Consider the following 16,495-nt stretch of genomic DNA (forward strand, 5'->3'; position numbering starts at 1 on the left):
TTTCTTTCTTTAAGGAACCAAATAGAACTTCCGAAAATGAAAGACATTATTTCCAGTGACAGCAAAAGATCAGAGGATGGGTTTAAAAGCAGATTCATCTGCTTTAGTGAACTGGAAGATAGAAGTAAGGAAATTATTCAGAAGGCAGCAAGGAGAGATAGCAAATGTATAAACGGTTAAGAGATACAGAAAAATGATGCAAAGGTCCAAAAAACCTCTAATAGGAATGACAGAATCAGAGACTAAAGAGAGCAGGGGTAAACCAATAATCAAAAGGATACTGGCTGGAAATTTTCAGATTTGAAAACAGACATAGTTCCTCGTATTCTAAAAGCATGAGCCACAGCAAGAATCAATAAAACTGAATCACAGGGGAACCGGCGCAGGTCAACAAAGAAAAGGGGAAAGATCTTAAAATCAACCAGAAAGAAAAGACACAGTGCTATCAAAGGGATAATAAACTGACAGCAGACTTCTCACCAACTGCAATAAAAATGGAATCATATCACTAATGCATTCGGGGAATGGGGGGAAATGTCATACCCAACTAAACTACAATTCAAGAATGAGTGAAATAAAGATATTCTTTTTGATATATTTTAAAATATTTATTTATTTATTTGTTGAGACAAGGTCTCACTCTGTCACCCAGGTTGGGGTACAGTGGTGCGATCATGGCTCACTGCAGCCTCGATCTCATGGGCTCAAGGGATCCTCCTGCCTCAGCCTCCCTAGTAGCTAGGACTACAGGTGTGCACCTCCATGCCTGGCTAATTTTTTTTTTTTCCCGAGTAGCTGGGACTACAGGTGAGCACCACCACTCCCGGCTATTTATTTATTTATTATTTTGTAGAGACAAAGTCTCATTATGTTGCCCAGCCTGGTCTTGAACTCCTGAGCTCAAATAATCCTCCCACCTCGGCCTCCCAAAATGCTGGGATTACAGGTGTGAGCCACTGCACCCAGCCAGTAAAGATATTCTTCAACAAAGGTTGAGAGGGCTGACCACTCACAAACCCTCACTGAAAGAACGACTTAAAGATGTTCTTCCATTAAAAGGAAATTGAACGAAAAGAACAAAGCAAGATGCAACAGAGGAATGGTGAACAAAGAAACTAGTAACCATGGCCATGAGTCCAAAAAAAAAAAAAAAAAACAATGCATAAAAACAATATGACTGACCAAATTATAACTAAATACTAGACAGCATTGACTTGTAAGACAAGGTCCTTGCATTGTTTGCGGTGAAATTGGAGACGATTAAGATTTGATAAAATGAAGTGTTTGCGATTAAAAATAAAAAGACCTTGATAATTTCATATCCGTTAGTGTGGATTCAGATCCATTAGAAAGCTTACATTTATCTAAAACTAACTCCAAGTCAGCCGGAATATATCCCAGGAATAAAAAAATAACCCTTCAAAACCAGAGATTTTGTAACTGAACTCCGGTCCAGGCCATTCATCACCTGAAGGCCAAAAACTCAAAGAGAGGAGCTTTGGTGAAAGGAAAGTTAGCTTTATTTGAGAAGCCAGCAACCGGGAGGAGTCAGTGAACTAGACTTCAGTGATCACCTCTCTGAGTTGTGCCTCTGGATTAGGGGTTTTTAAGGGAAAGCAGAGGAAATAATGATCAAAACATTCTTCTAAAACGTGTTCAGTCTCAGGTGGGCAGTTAATCACTGCTTTCTTGGTCAATGTTTTGTGACCTTCTACAGGCACCGTCAGCCTATTCTTACCAGGCTGGTCAGCCCCTTCCCAGAGCTGCTGGTTGGCGTGTTTTCTTTTATCTCTGTTGAAGGTCCTGTTTTCCTGAGACTATTTTTAGTGAATCATCTACAGACTCAAGCAAAGCAATAATCACATTCAAGCAAGCAAGCTTTTATCTTAACTTGGAGTCAGTAACATTACAATTTATTTGTAAAAGATGGCAGAGTGAAGAAAGATAAAAGAATCTCCCTTCCCCGATCCTACTAAATAAATTAAAAAATAATAAATAAATAATGGTAAAAAGCAGAATGAGAAGAAGAGAAGACTAAGGAGGAGAAGAAGAGAAGACTAAGGAGGAGAAGCAGGAGAAGGAGGAAGAGAGGGAGGAAAGTGGCTTCCCAGGAATATATATATATATATTTATATGAATATACATATATGTATATATACACGTATACATATACGTGTATATATACATACATGCATTATACATGTATGTATATCTACATGTATATTATATATGTATTTATAGCTACATGTATATTATATATGTATATAAATACATGTATATTACATATATGGATATAAATATAAATACATGTATATTACATATATTTATATAAATATAAATACATGTATATTACATATATATTTATATAAATATAAATACATGTATATTACATATATATTTATATAAATATACTTACATGTATGTTACATATATATTTATATAAATATGCACACATGTATGTTACATATATTTATATAAATATACATACATGTATATTACATATATGTTTATATAAATATACATACATGTATATTACATATATGTTTATATAAATATACACGCATGTATATTACATATATATTTATATAAATATACACGCATGTATATTCCATATATATTTATATAAATATACACACATGTATATTTACATGTATTTATATAAATATACACGCATGTATATTTACACGTATTTATATAAATATACATACATGAATATTTACATGTATTTATATAAATATATGTATATCTACTTATATAAATACATGTATATCTATTTATATAAATACATGTATATCTATTTATATAAATACATGTATATTTACATAAATATAAATACATGTATATTTATGTATTTATATTATATTTATATTTATATTTATATATATTATGTATTTATATAAAAAAATACATGTATATTTATATAAATATAAATACATAAATATACATGTATTTATATTTATATAAATACATAAATATACATGTGTTTATATAACTATAAATACATATGTATTTATATAACTATAAATACATATATAATATAACTATAAATACATATATATTTATATAACTATAAATACATATATTTTTTATATATATTTATATATATTTATATAACTATAAATACATATTTATATATTTATACAACTATAAATACATATATATTTATATAACTATAAATACCTATATATTTATTTATATAACTATAAATACATATACATATTTATATAACTATAAATACATATATATTCATATATATTTATATAACTATAAATACATATATATTCATATATATTTATATAACTATAAATACGTATAAATTTATATATATTTACATAACTATAAATACGTATATATTTATATATATTTATATAACTATAAATACGTATATACTTATATATATTTATATAACTATAAATACGTATATATTTATAGATAACTATAAATATGTATATATTTATATATGTATATAACTATAAATAAGTATATATTCATATATGTATATAACTATAAATAAGTATATATTTATATATTTATATAACAATAAATAAGTATATATTTATATATTTATATAACTATAAATAAGTATATATTTATATATATTTATATATTTATATAACTATAAATAAGTAATTTATATATTTATATAACTATAAATAAGTATATATTTATATACATTTATATAACTATAAATATGTATATATTTATATACATTTATATAACTATAAATATGTATATATTTATATACATTTATATAACTATAACTACGTATACGTAGTTCTATAAGTATAACTACGTATACGTAGTTCTATAAGTATAACTACGTATACGTAGTTCTATAACTATAACTACGTATACGTAGTTCTATAACTATAACTACGTATACGTAGTTCTATAACTATAACTACGTATACGTAGTTCTATAACTATAACTACGTATACGTAGTTCTATAACTATAACTACGTATACGTAGTTCTATAACTATAACTACGTATACGTAGTTCTATAACTATAACTACGTATACGTAGTTCTATAACTATAACTACGTATACGTAGTTCTATAACTATAACTACGTATACGTAGTTCTATAACTATAACTACGTATACGTAGTTCTATAACTATAACTACGTATACGTAGTTCTATAACTATAACTACGTATACGTAGTTCTATAACTATAACTACGTATACGTAGTTCTATAACTATAACTACGTATACGTAGTTCTATAACTATAACTACGTATACGTAGTTCTATAACTATAACTACGTATATATTTATATCTACATTTTATATATAAATGTACATATATGTATTTATATCTACGTATTTATATATACAAATATATACGTATTTATACATACAAATATATACGTATGTATATATATGCATTTATATAGATAAATATATACACATTTATATATAAATATATGCACATTTATATATAAATATATGCACATTTACATATATAAATATATACATATATAACATATGCACATATATACACATATGTATACATATATACATATACATACATATATACATATACATATATACATATACATACATATATATGCATATATATAAATATATGGGTATTCATATATACATGTATATTATATAGGTATTTATATATGTATTTATATATGTATTATATATGTACATATATATAGTACATATATATATGTATAAATTCTTGTGGGGAGGATGGCTGGTTTAGCACACTTCTCATTCTGTCCCCACCCCCTGGAAGCAATACTGAGGAAAAACAATGTGAGCCAGTCAGATCCTGAGAATGGGATGTAAGGCTCTCTAACTTGAGGAGAAATGGACTGAGAGAATAAGCAGAAAAAAATTAAGTAAATACCTTTGTGAACAGAAGCCCTCAACTGCCACTCCTAGATTTCACCAGCGGTAGGAAGGCTCCCAATTCTTTCCATTTTCCAAGACACCGTGCTGAGTTGGGCAAACAAAACAAAACCCTCAGAGTAAGACACACCCTTGCATGGATGGACTAGAGCATGATACATGATATTTAGCAAGATCTTAGAAGAAAAGGTAGATTGAAATCAACATCCCGCCTGCCCTCAAATTATCACCCTCAGAATTTTAGAGCAAATAGAACGTCTGACAATGTTTTCCATAATTGAAATAAAAATAAATGGTTTAGCAATGATGCTAACAATCTACAGGGATAGAGAGGGAGAGGGAAAAGGAGAGAAGAGAGGAGAGAGAGAGGGAGGGAGGAAGGAAGGAAGACAGAAGGAAGAAAGGAGGGAAAAAGAGAAGAGGGGAGGAGGGAAGAAAGAAAAAGAAGAAAAGAAATAAGGAAATAGAGAGAAAGAGAAAGAAAGAAGAAGAAAGAAAGAAAAAAGAAAGAAGAAAGGAAGAAGAAAGAAAGAGAAAGAAAGAAACCATCATAGTATACAAAAGACAGATAACCATCACAGACTGGAAGAATGCATAAAACAAGGAACAGATGCAACTAACCCTAGAGTTCTCTAAGCCATAGTAAAATTTAAAATATGATTTCAACTTAACAAAGTTTCAAAGACCAGATGATTGGCAACCGAATATGATTTTTTTTTTTAAAAAAAGGAGATTACTGAGCTCAGAAAAGAAACCGAGAACTCAAAGAACCACATGGTGGATCAAAGAAGTAAATTAGGAAGAGCAAGATGCAGAAGAGACATGCACACAAATCGAAACAAGGGCATGGAGGAAGGACTTTAGATGGTCACGCTAATGCTGATCCAACATTAAGATAATTTACATGCCTTAAGTAAAGAGCCTAATAAATGGGATAGAAAAATATCCGCAGATGCCATATGTGAAAAGTTTCCAGAAATAAAGGAAGAATTGAACCTGCTCCTGAAAAGGACAAAGTCTCTACCATGAAAAATTGATGCAGAACAATCAATATTGAGATATGTTCTAGTTGTGTTATGGTACTTCAAAAAAAATTAAAGAATTTCTTAAATTCTTTAAAGACACCTAAGTGCGTGCGCGCGCGCGCGCGCGCACACACCCACACCCACACCCACACACACACATCACTTACAAGGGAACAAATTTGTTCCACTTAAATATAAAAGTAAAATGTAACATCTCCAGAATGTTTCTGCTCCTGGGTGAGATGAAGCATGCACACTCTACTGAATGCAGCTATAAAATGTGGACACAGTGCACGGGCCAGCTATTTGAGGACTCTGAAAAGTAAATGGAAGGAGGCAGACCGGGGAAAGACTACAATCTGAAGCACCACTGAAACAGCAGTGAATTTCACATTTTCCCCCCTTTAGTATCCTTGGCTCAATGTAGCCTGCAAGTTAGAAGTAGACAGTGGTGTGAACAGAGAGAGCTCTGGTTCTGACTTGAGAAGAGGGAAAAGGGAATACTAACCCTCAGCGATAGTTAAGGGAATCCCCAGTTTTTCTTTCTTCTTTTCTTTGTACTTTCATGTTCTAGCCCACAGGCAATCCTGTGGCAGCAGTGGTGGTGACAGAGGCAGTGACAGTGACAGTGGCAGCCGCCAGGGCCTTCAGGTGATTAAAGCTCTGAAGGAAAGTAACCTTCCTCTCTGATTGTAGGTCCCAAAAGGGTGCCCGTGACTTCTTTTTCCCCTCTTTGGTCTTCCTGCCAAATCACACCAGAGGAAGGCAAAGGCACAGGAAGCGTGTGGCAGAGAAGAGTGACTAAAGCGACAGCAACAGCTTCACGGCTACAAGGTTGAAAAGGGGAAGCTGAGGGAACCAGAAAGTGCTGGGGAGATTGCAGGGAGGGAGGAAGTGCTTGGGAAAGTAAACCCATGAAGCTGTGTATGAGCTTCTGGGCTTACCCCCCAAGGTGTGTATGTACAGATGTGATCCTGTACGACATACAAAGGACTTTGAGAACTGCACTGAGTAAGGGATATAGACCTCGCCAGCTCCAAGACTGCTGATCATGCTTAACAGAACCAAATACCATTGCAAAGGCTTTGAAATGGAACTAACAATAAAACCCCCGGTCAGAACATGTGGCCTGAGCCTAAGTGACTGGGGGAAAAATGAGTGGACACTTGGGGATCTGTGGGAATATGACAAAAGAGCTACCTTTTGTGTCATCATAGTGACAGAAGGAAAGGAGGAAGGGGGTGGGACTGAAAAAGTATTCAAATAAATAATGGCTGGAAGATTCTAAATACGGCAAAAGACACATGCCTGTACATTTAAGAAGCTGAGTGAACCCCAAACAGAATAATCTTAAAGAAACTTACACCAAGAAGCATCACAGTCAAACTTCTGAAAACTAAGGACCTAGGAAAAAAGTCCCAAAAGCAGAGAGAGAGAGAAAGGAAACCTTACCTATACGGGAAAAGGAATTAGAATGGCAATATATTTCTCATTAGAAACCATGGAGGCCAGAGGAAGTGGCATAACACTTCTCAAGTGGCGAAACAAAAGAACCCTGTCTACAAAGTGAAATTACCTTCAGGAATGCAGGGGAAATCAAGACATTCGCAGAAGAAGGAAAAGTAAGAGAGATTGTTGCCATCAGACCTACCCTTACCTCTACGCTTAGAGAAGCTTCCTGCATGAGATTCCACTAGGCATGTAAAATGCCTTGGCTGAGCATGACCTGCTCACCAATTCTCTCTAATGTGGACATTTATCATGCTGCCCAGTATTGGGAAGATATGTCTTAGAATTTCTCACGAGCTCCTAGTACAAGTCTGGTCTAGTTTCTGCCTCCAACCCCTCCACTGAAATTGCTCTTGCCAAGGCCCCCAGCAACACTTGCATTGCTTAACTCAGTGAACAGGTTTTAATGCTTATCATTTTGGAACTCAGCAAGTGTTTCTGAGTTTGTCCCTTCTTGTTCAGTTCCTCTGGCTTCCTTCTGCACCTTTGCTCTCATCTCTTTCTGGCTTGATTATCTTTTAGCGTGCCCCCCAACCCCGCACCAACTTTATCTGTGGAGACACTCCTCTAGTCTTCTTCCAATGATGTTCCTCTTTTGCTTGCCCCTTAAAAGAAGTTGTCCTTGGTCCCCTTATATATTCTATGTGCTCTCCCTGAATGGTCTCAACTACATTCATGGCTTCAAGAACTACCCTGATGAGTCGCAAATCTGTATTTTCAGTATTGACTTCACTCCTGAACTCCTAAGCCAAATCTCCTTCATCTCCATCTGGATATCCCACAGGCATTTCAAATTTCACACGCTGAAGACTGAACTCATCTTCCTACCCATACGCAGACCTCCTCCTTCATCCCATTTGTCCAGGAATGACTCCAAAGTCTGTGGTCACCTCACTCTATCCCTGTGGAGTCATGCTAGAGCTTTTTCACTTCCCCATCGCCACTCCCCTCCCCTGCCAACCAATGCCCCGCTTTTCCAATTGGCTAACTTGTACTCGTTCTTCAAGCTTCATATTGGACACCATTTCTCCAGGAACATTTCCCCAACCCCAAACGTCTGTGTAAAGTACTCCTCTTATGTGTTCCTACAGCACTTTCTTAGTCCATCTGTGTTGCTATAAAGGAATACCTGAGGCTGGGTAATTTATAAAGAAAAGAGGTTTATTTGGCTCATGATTCTGCAGGCTGTACAGGAAACATGGTGCTGGCATCTGCTTGGTTTCTGGTGAGGGTCTCAGGCTGCTTCCACTCATGGCATAAGGTGAAGGGGAGCCGGCAAGTGCAGAGATCACATGGTGAGAGAGGAATCAAGGTGGGGTGGGGGGGAGGTGCTACACTCTTTTTTAACAACCAGCTCTTGTGGGAATGAATCAAGTGAGAACTCACTCATTACTGCGAGGCTGGCACCAAGCCATTCATGAAGGATCCACCCCATGACCCAAACACCTTCCATTAGACCCCACCTTCCAACACTGGGTATCAAATTTCCACATGAGATTTGGAGGGGTCAAACAAACCAAACTATAACCAGCACCTTGAACTTCCCCTCTCATAGCACTTATCACAGTATAGTGTTGTCATTGTCTGGCTCCTTGTCTGTATGTTCCACCAGACTGCATGCAGGGATCTGATCTATATTTCTCGTTGGTGTTGTCTCAATGCTTAACGCAGTATACCTGGCACTACCCTTCAATATTTTTTGAAGAATGAGCACATGAATTATCATGTCTCCAGCTAGGTTCGCCAGTATGAGTAATATGTAGTGAGTGTCTACTGTGTGCCATTTTACTACCTAAACTTTTTATGGACTCTGTCCCCTAGTCTTATCTACCAATGCCATTGTCTTAGTTGAGATATCTGTCATTTCTTGACTGGTATAATACAGCAGCTTTCTAATTCCAATCTCAGTCCTCTCTGTTCTATTCTCCAGACACAATCCTCTCTGTTCTATTCTCCACACAGCTTCCAGGGTGATATTTCTAGAGGCAAATCAGACCACGTCACTCCCAAGCTGAAAGACCACAGTGGGTTCAGTGTAGCCTACAGGGTATTCTAAAACCTCAGCATGGCATAATAGAACCTCCATGTCTTGGCTCCTGCCTACCTCTTTCCCAGCCACATCAACCACTACTGCTCCACTGGCATCGTACTCTCCAGCCTTAATGAATTGGTTGCAACTCCCCTCCTCCCACCGGTGCCTTGGCTTCTCATCATGCTACAGATTCTTTAACACACACATTGTCCTCCAAGAAGCTTGCCAGATCCACTCCTATTCTTTCAACGAAATGTTTACTGACCACTCTTTATACACTATGACCAAATAGGATTTATCCCACAAATGTAAGGTTGGTTCAACATGTGAAAATCAGTTTATATAATACACCATATCAATGGTTGGTTCAACATGTGAAAATCAATTTATATAATACACCATATTAACAGAATGCACGGCAGAGCGGGGGCGGGGGAGGGGGCTCATGGTCATCTTAATCATGTACAAAAAGGATCATTTGACAAAACGCAGTACCCTTTCATGAAAATAAATTCAACAAACCAGGAACAGAAAGAAACTTCTTCAACCTGATAGAGGGCATCCATGAAAAACCCAGAGATAATATCATACTTAATGGTGAAAGACTGGTTGAAACAACTGACTGTTGCAGATTGATCTTGGATACTGCAACTTTGCTGAGCAATGAATAACATGAAAATAAGATTAAGGAAATGATTCATTTTACAGTAGCATCGAAACAATAAAATGTCGAGGAATAAATTTAACAAAAGGTGTACAAGATGTATACTCTGAAAATTACAAGACGTTGCTAAAATAAATTAAAGAAGACCTAAATAAATCGAAAGGCATTTTGTGTTAACGGACTGGGACACTTAATATTGTTAAGATGCCCGTAATCTCCAAGGCAATATACAGATTCATTGTGATGCCTGTCAGAATCCAACCTGCCTTCTTTGTAAAAACTGACAAGCTGATCCTAAAATTCATAAGAAAATGTAAGGGGCTCAGATAGCCAAAACAATCTCAGAAAAGAAAAAAGTTGAAGGACTCACACTTCCCAATTTCAAAACGTACTACAAAACCGCAGTAATCCGAAAAGGGTGGTACTGCCATCGTGATAGATACATTAGGTCAATGTTACAGAACTCAGAGTCAGGAATAAACCCATATATTTATGTAAAGTTTATTTTCAGTAAGAGTTCCGGCACCCCTCAATGGGTGGAGGGGAAGAATAATCCCCTCAACAAACTGCACTGGGACAACTGGATAGCCACATGCAAAAGAATGCCCCTGGACCCCTACCTCACATCATGTAAAGAATTAATTCAAAATGGATCACAGATCTAAATGTAAGGGCTGAAACTATAAAACTCTAAGAAGAAAACAGAGATGTAACTTTGCACGACCTTGGATTAGGCAACAGCTCCTTCAGTATGACACCAAAGGCAAAGCCACAGATATCTTTTCATTTGGCAAGTTGGACTACATCCAAATGTAAATCTTTTGGGCAACAAAGGGCTCTATCCAGAAAGTGAATGGGAGAAACATTTGCAAATCACATATCTGATAAGAGTCTATTTTCCAGAATATATGAATAAGTTTTAGAAGCCCACAGCCAAAATACAATCAACCGAATTAAAAAATGGGCAAAGGGCTTGAATAGACATTCCTCCAAAGCAGAGGTACAGAGGGCCAAGAAGCACATGAAAAGATGTCTTAGTCTGTTTTCTGTTGCCATAATTGAATACCCGACACTGAACAATTTATAAAGAAAAGAAATTTATTTCTTACCGTTCTGGGGACTGGGAAGTGCCCCGGCATCTGGGGATGGCAGAGGGTATCACATGGCGAGAGGGCAAGAGCGTGTATGTCGTTTCAGGCCTCTCTTCCTATTCTTATAAAGCCACCAGTCGCATCCTGGGGGTCTCACCCCGATGACCTTATCTAATCCTAATTACCGTCTCAAAGGCTGCGCCTCCAATCAACATGTGAATTTGGGGATTAAGTTTCCAAGACACACAATTTGGGGGACGCACTCAAACCACAGCAACATCATTAGCCATTTGGGAAATACAAATGAAAACCACCATGAGATAGCACTTCACACCCACTAGGATGGCTACTGTAAACAAAACAAAATGAGGCAAACAGAAAACAAGTTTTGATGAGGCTGTGAAGAAATTGGGACTCTCATGCACTACTGTTGGGAATGCGAAAGATTACAGCTGCTGTGGAAATCAGTTTGGTGGTTCCTCGATAAGTTAAACAGAATTACCACACGAGCCAGCAGTTTGACTCCTAGAAATAGACCCAAAAGAACTGAAAAGAGATATTCAAAGAAAAACCTGTAGAGAGATGGTCATGGCAGTGCCATTCACAATAGCCAGAAGGGGGAAATAACCTGTCCATCAACTGACGAGTGGGTAAACAAAATGTGGCCTCCTATTTATACAACAGAATCGTACTCATTCAAAGGAAGGAAGTAGTGATTCATGCCTCTACATGGATGAACCCTGATGAAACCATTACGCTAAGTGAAAGCAGCCAGACACACAAGGCCTCACATTTGGTCGTATAATTCCATCTATAGGAAATCTCCAGAACAGGCTAACCTCTACGGACAGAAAGCAGATGGACTAGGGGTTGCCAGGGACTATCGGGAACGTGCGTATGGGCGGGGGGAGGGGGTGTGTGTGGGAGGGTGTGGGGGCTGGTAGTGGTGGTGTGGAAGGAGGCGTGCGCCAAGTGACTGCTTATAGGTACAGGGGTTTCGGTTTCCTTTCGGGGTGTTGAAAACGTTTCGGAACTAGGTGGTCGTGATGGATGTGCAACATTGTGAAGGCGTGGTACCCATCCTCCCCTCGCCCACCCCTTTGTCTTTCCCACAGTGTTCCCATCCAGTAGAAAGGGAAAGTTCCCACTGGCAAAGAGAGGGTCACCAGCGCGATTCCCCCTGCCCCGCCCCACCCCACCCCCACGGCCCTCCAGCCACTTCTAGGCCCAGGCCTGCTCCCTCGAGGCCAATGGGAAAGTGATGAGGTCACCTGACGGACGTGCGTCCCTTGTGAGGGGCCGTCACCACATGCGTGCCCGTCACCACATGCGTGCCCGTCACCGGATGTGCGTGCCCATTGGTCTCGGCTCCCTAGCCAATGAGGGGCTGGGCCCTGGTCGCTAGGATACACAGTACTGGACGCGCTAACTGTCCTCTTGAGAGCCATCTTGCCTAGCTGGGCCAAGCCGAGATAGCACACTCAACGCCCAGCATGCCGAGGAGGAGGAGACACCGAGGGTCCTCCGGTGCTGGCGGCCGGGGGCGGACCTGCTCTCGCACCGTCCGAGCGGAGCTTTCGTTTTCAGTGAGCCAGGTGGAGCGCAGTCTACGGGAGGGCCAGTACGCTCAGCGCCTGAGTCGCACGGCGCCGGTCTACCTCGCTGCGGTTATTGAGTACCTGACGGCCAAGGTCCTGGAGCTGGCGGGCAACGAGGCCCAGAACAGCGGAGCGCGGAACATCACTCCCCTGCTGCTGGACATGGTGGTTCACAACGACAGGCTACTGAGCACCCTTTTCAACACGACCACCATCTCTCAAGTGGCCCCCGGCGAGGACTAGCTTCTGACACCCGGCCCCTGGGACCTGACAGGTCCACTCGTCCACCCACCCGGCCCCAAATCCCCCGGCCTTAAACACCCTCCCCCCACAGCCCAGGCCCCAAAGTCTTGGGCCTTCATTAATTCTGTCAATAAAATGTTTAAAGGAACCCATCTGCCTGCTTCAGTCACTTTGCCTTGGGGTGGGGGTGGGGGGGCGGTGAGATGGGTTGGGGGGTTGTGAGACCTCCACAGCTGGAGGGATGGAGAGGTGGTGGGGGTCTGGGGTTGGGTGGGAGTCAGGGATGGCACAGAGGAGCAGTCTCTGCCGGTGACAGTGCAGGGGAGTGGCCCTGGGTGGGAAGGGGACACCCCCGCTGGTTCTGAGCAAGTCAGGGCCTGCCCGGGAAAGTCCTCAGCATGATGGTGTTCGTTGGGGCGGGTGGGCCTCAAGACCATGACTGCAGTGTTGCGACAGGACGGACTTCTAAGGCAACCGGGGTGGGGACGGAGAGGTGGACCCGGCGCTTGGCAAGGGGCCCTGGACCGGAAGACGGAGGAGTGAGTAGTCGGGGCGGGGGGGGGGCGGAGGGGGGCGGAACAACAGTCCAGAAATGCACAGACATGGAATTAGGGTCACGAGTTTAGTTTGGGTCATGTTCAGATGGAGAGGCTGTGGGATGCCTTTAGCAGCCTAGACCATTTGCATTGCAGCCGAGCTAGCAGCAGCTGGTGCCCCGCCAGGCCCCGCGTACCTTCCCAGGGTCTTGGCTCCGCATCCCCGAGACCCTCCATTTGCATACGCCGCTCACAGCCCGGCCAGGCCCCGCCTCCGATCCCGCTCTTTGCATATCACCAGGGCAAGGGGCAGGCTCGGGCTGGGGAGCCGGCGCGGGCACGGCGGCAGCCCGCCGAGGGGGACGCAGGGCACGTCGCCCCGCCCCGGCCCGCCCGCCAGCTGCGGCGGCGCGTCGGGAAGTGCTTGGGGCGGCGAGCATGGCGGCAGCGGCTGCAGGCCTGGGCGGCGGCGCCGGCCCGGGACCCGAGGCCGGGGACTTCCTGGCCCGCTACCGGCTGGTGTCGAACAAGCTGAAGAAGCGGTTCCTGCGGAAGCCGAACGTGGCGGAGGCCGGCGAGCAGTTCGGACAGCTGGGCCGGGAGCTGCGCGCTCAGGAGTGTCTGCCCTACGCGGCCTGGTGCCAGCTGGCGGTGGCGCGCTGCCAGCAGGCGCTCTTCCACGGGCCCGGGGAGGCGCTGGCCCTCACCGAGGCCGCCCGCCTCTTCCTGCGGCAGGAGCGCGACGCGCGCCAGCGCCTGGTCTGCCCCGCCGCCTACGGGGAGCCGCTGCAGGCCGCCGCCAGCGCCCTGGGCGCCGCGGTGCGTCTGCACCTCGAGCTGGGTCAGCCGGCCGCCGCCGCCGCCCTCTGCCTCGAGCTGGCCGCCGCCCTGCGCGACCTGGGCCAGCCGGCCGCCGCCGCCGGTCACTTCCAGCGCGCCGCCCAGCTCCAGCTGCCCCAGCTGCCCCTGGCCGCGCTGCAGGCGCTTGGCGAGGCCGCCTCCTGCCAGCTGCTGGCGCGCGACTACACCGGCGCCCTGGCGGTCTTCACGCGCATGCAGCGCCTGGCGCGGGAGCACGGCAGCCACCCGGTGCAGTCACTGCCGCCGCCCCCGCCGCCGGCACCCCAGCCCGGGCCCGGGGCGACGCCCGCCCTACCGGCCGCGCCGCTTCCTCCGAACTCCGGCTCGGCGGCGCCCTCTCCCGCCGCCCTGGGCGCCTTCTCGGACGTGCTAGTCCGCTGCGAGGTGTCCCGCGTGCTGCTGCTGCTCCTCCTGCAACCACCGCCCGCCAAGCTGCTGCCGGAGCACGCCCAGACCCTGGAGAAGTACTCCTGGGAGGCTTTTGACAGCCACGGGCAGGAGAGCAGCGGCCAGCTTCCCGAGGAGCTCTTTCTGCTGCTCCAGTCTTTGGTCATGGCTACCCACGAAAAGGACACGGAAGCCATCAAGTCGCTGCAGGTGGAGATGTGGCCACTGTTGACTGCTGAGCAGAACCACCTCCTTCACCTCGTTCTGCAAGAAACCATCTCCCCCTCAGGACAGGGAGTCTGATCCGTCCCATTCACCCAATGACTTCTTTTTGCCCAGGCCGGGACTTTTTGCATCAGTCACGTTAACCAGATGACTTTGCCTGTTACCAAACCTCATGCATCCACGTTTGCGTCTGGGGAGGAATAAAAAGACATCGTTCCCGCTTCTGCGTTTTGTTATTCCTACTGCCGCCATAGGAATTATTTCGTTGGCTGAACGTTACCAGCACCCCGAGAACACATTTTGATAGAATCAGAGTAGAGGACATGGCTGTCTTCTAAAAAGCCACGACATGAAAATGACAATCCCTTTCGTCTCCTTCCTCCGCTGCTTCCACCCAACGCAGCCTCCTGCCTCCGCCTTTGTTTCATAGTGAGGATCTTATTTTGCACGGCGCCCTCCCTCTAAATACCTACCCTAGATGATTTCATCCTGCCCCTCACTTCTTAACATATTCCTGTGTCTTTGTAATGGCCAAATTTCTCCTTCCACTCGTCCGCACGGTACGTCTTCATGGGAGTCATTTTATTCCTTACAGCTTCCTTGTAACCACAGCCCTAAATCCATGATAAAGCTACTCTTGTACTCCTCATGTGTGGTTTTGGTGTCCGTCGTCTATAAAATGTGACTCTCTTACCTACTTGTCAGGAGGCCAGCAGCAGAACCAGATAGCTGTTTGGGCTCCAGGCTGTATTCGTTCCTTTGAAATTTGCGCTATGCCTCCTGTGTGGGCAACGAACCTGCAGAGATCATCTATGATGTGCTCCGTACTGGGGTGACTGCAATGCAGATACATCCAGTGCAGCGGGTCTGGTGCCGATGCATCGATTTGCATTGGAATTCACGGTTCTGGTTCCATTCGCAGAGGTATATGCAGTCTGGATCACAACAGCTTTTATTTGTAATAGGGATTTTTTTTTTTTTTTTTTTTTTTTTTTTTTCGAGATGGAGTCTCACTCTGTCGCCCAGGCAGGAGCGCAGTGGCGTGATCTCGGCTCACTGCAACCTCCGCCTCCTGGGTTCAAGCGATTCTCCTACCTCAACCTCCAGGGTGCCTGGGATTAACAGGCGTGCACCACCACGCTGGGCTAATTTTTGTATTTTTAATAGAGATGGGGGTCTCACCATGTTGGCCAAGCTGGTCTCCAACTCCTGACCTCAGATGATCCACCCTCCTCGGCCTCCCAAAGTGCTGGGATTACAGGCATGAGCCACCACGCCTGGCCTGTAATAGGGATTTTGCTGCAACTTTTAGTTAAGGAGGTGAAATCAGAGTGCGTGGCCCTTTGGTGTTGTGCGATCACGTGACTGCAAGGCAGCCTCCGTGTTCCCCCAAAGCAGGATGGCGTTCCGTTTGAGAACACTTAAGTTTCCAAGGCTTTCTGGCTCAAATGGAGC

At 43.1% G+C, this 16,495-nt stretch overlaps 3 protein-coding genes and 1 non-coding gene across 8 annotated transcripts in view; 2 read left to right on the forward strand and 2 right to left on the reverse strand.

The window, feature by feature from the left end:
* CLIC2 (chloride intracellular channel 2) overlaps positions 1–14,007 on the reverse strand; it is a 107,617-nt gene extending 93,610 nt beyond the window's left edge. For 2 of the 5 annotated variants that reach the window (XM_054677155.1, XM_054677154.1), the window contains exon 1: positions 13,765–14,007. In XM_054677155.1, the coding sequence (XP_054533130.1) occupies positions 13,765–14,007 (243 nt within the window). Of the gene's footprint in view, positions 1–4,867; positions 4,957–6,402; positions 6,698–13,764 lie in introns of those variants that run through there. The other 3 variants (XM_063804702.1, XM_063804701.1, XM_063804704.1) reach the window with 3 other exon arrangements.
* H2AB3 (H2A.B variant histone 3) lies at positions 12,596–13,179 on the forward strand. The gene has a single exon (XM_024353175.3). The coding sequence runs from the start codon at positions 12,684–12,686 to the stop codon at positions 13,029–13,031; it is 348 nt and encodes a 115-aa protein (XP_024208943.1). The 5' UTR covers positions 12,596–12,683; the 3' UTR covers positions 13,032–13,179.
* LOC112204046 (40-kDa huntingtin-associated protein) lies at positions 14,006–15,689 on the forward strand. Its single transcript, XM_009439884.3, has one exon. The coding sequence runs from the start codon at positions 14,006–14,008 to the stop codon at positions 15,116–15,118; it is 1,113 nt and encodes a 370-aa protein (XP_009438159.2). The 3' UTR covers positions 15,119–15,689.
* Positions 14,989–15,086, reverse strand: MIR1184-1 (microRNA mir-1184-1). Its single transcript, NR_035568.1, has one exon. It is a non-coding gene; the product is annotated as a microRNA mir-1184-1 (primary transcript).
* Positions 15,690–16,495: the final 806 nt, after the last annotated feature.

This window comes from Pan troglodytes, chromosome X (genome assembly GCF_028858775.2).
Source record: "Pan troglodytes isolate AG18354 chromosome X, NHGRI_mPanTro3-v2.0_pri, whole genome shotgun sequence".
Lineage (NCBI taxonomy): Eukaryota > Metazoa > Chordata > Mammalia > Primates > Hominidae > Pan > Pan troglodytes.

Coding starts and splice junctions, on each gene's coding strand:
- H2AB3 (XM_024353175.3), top strand. CDS start 12,684: ATGCCGAGGAGGAGGAGACACCGAGGGTCCTCCGGTGCTGGCGGCCGG.
- LOC112204046 (XM_009439884.3), top strand. CDS start 14,006: ATGGCGGCAGCGGCTGCAGGCCTGGGCGGCGGCGCCGGCCCGGGACCC.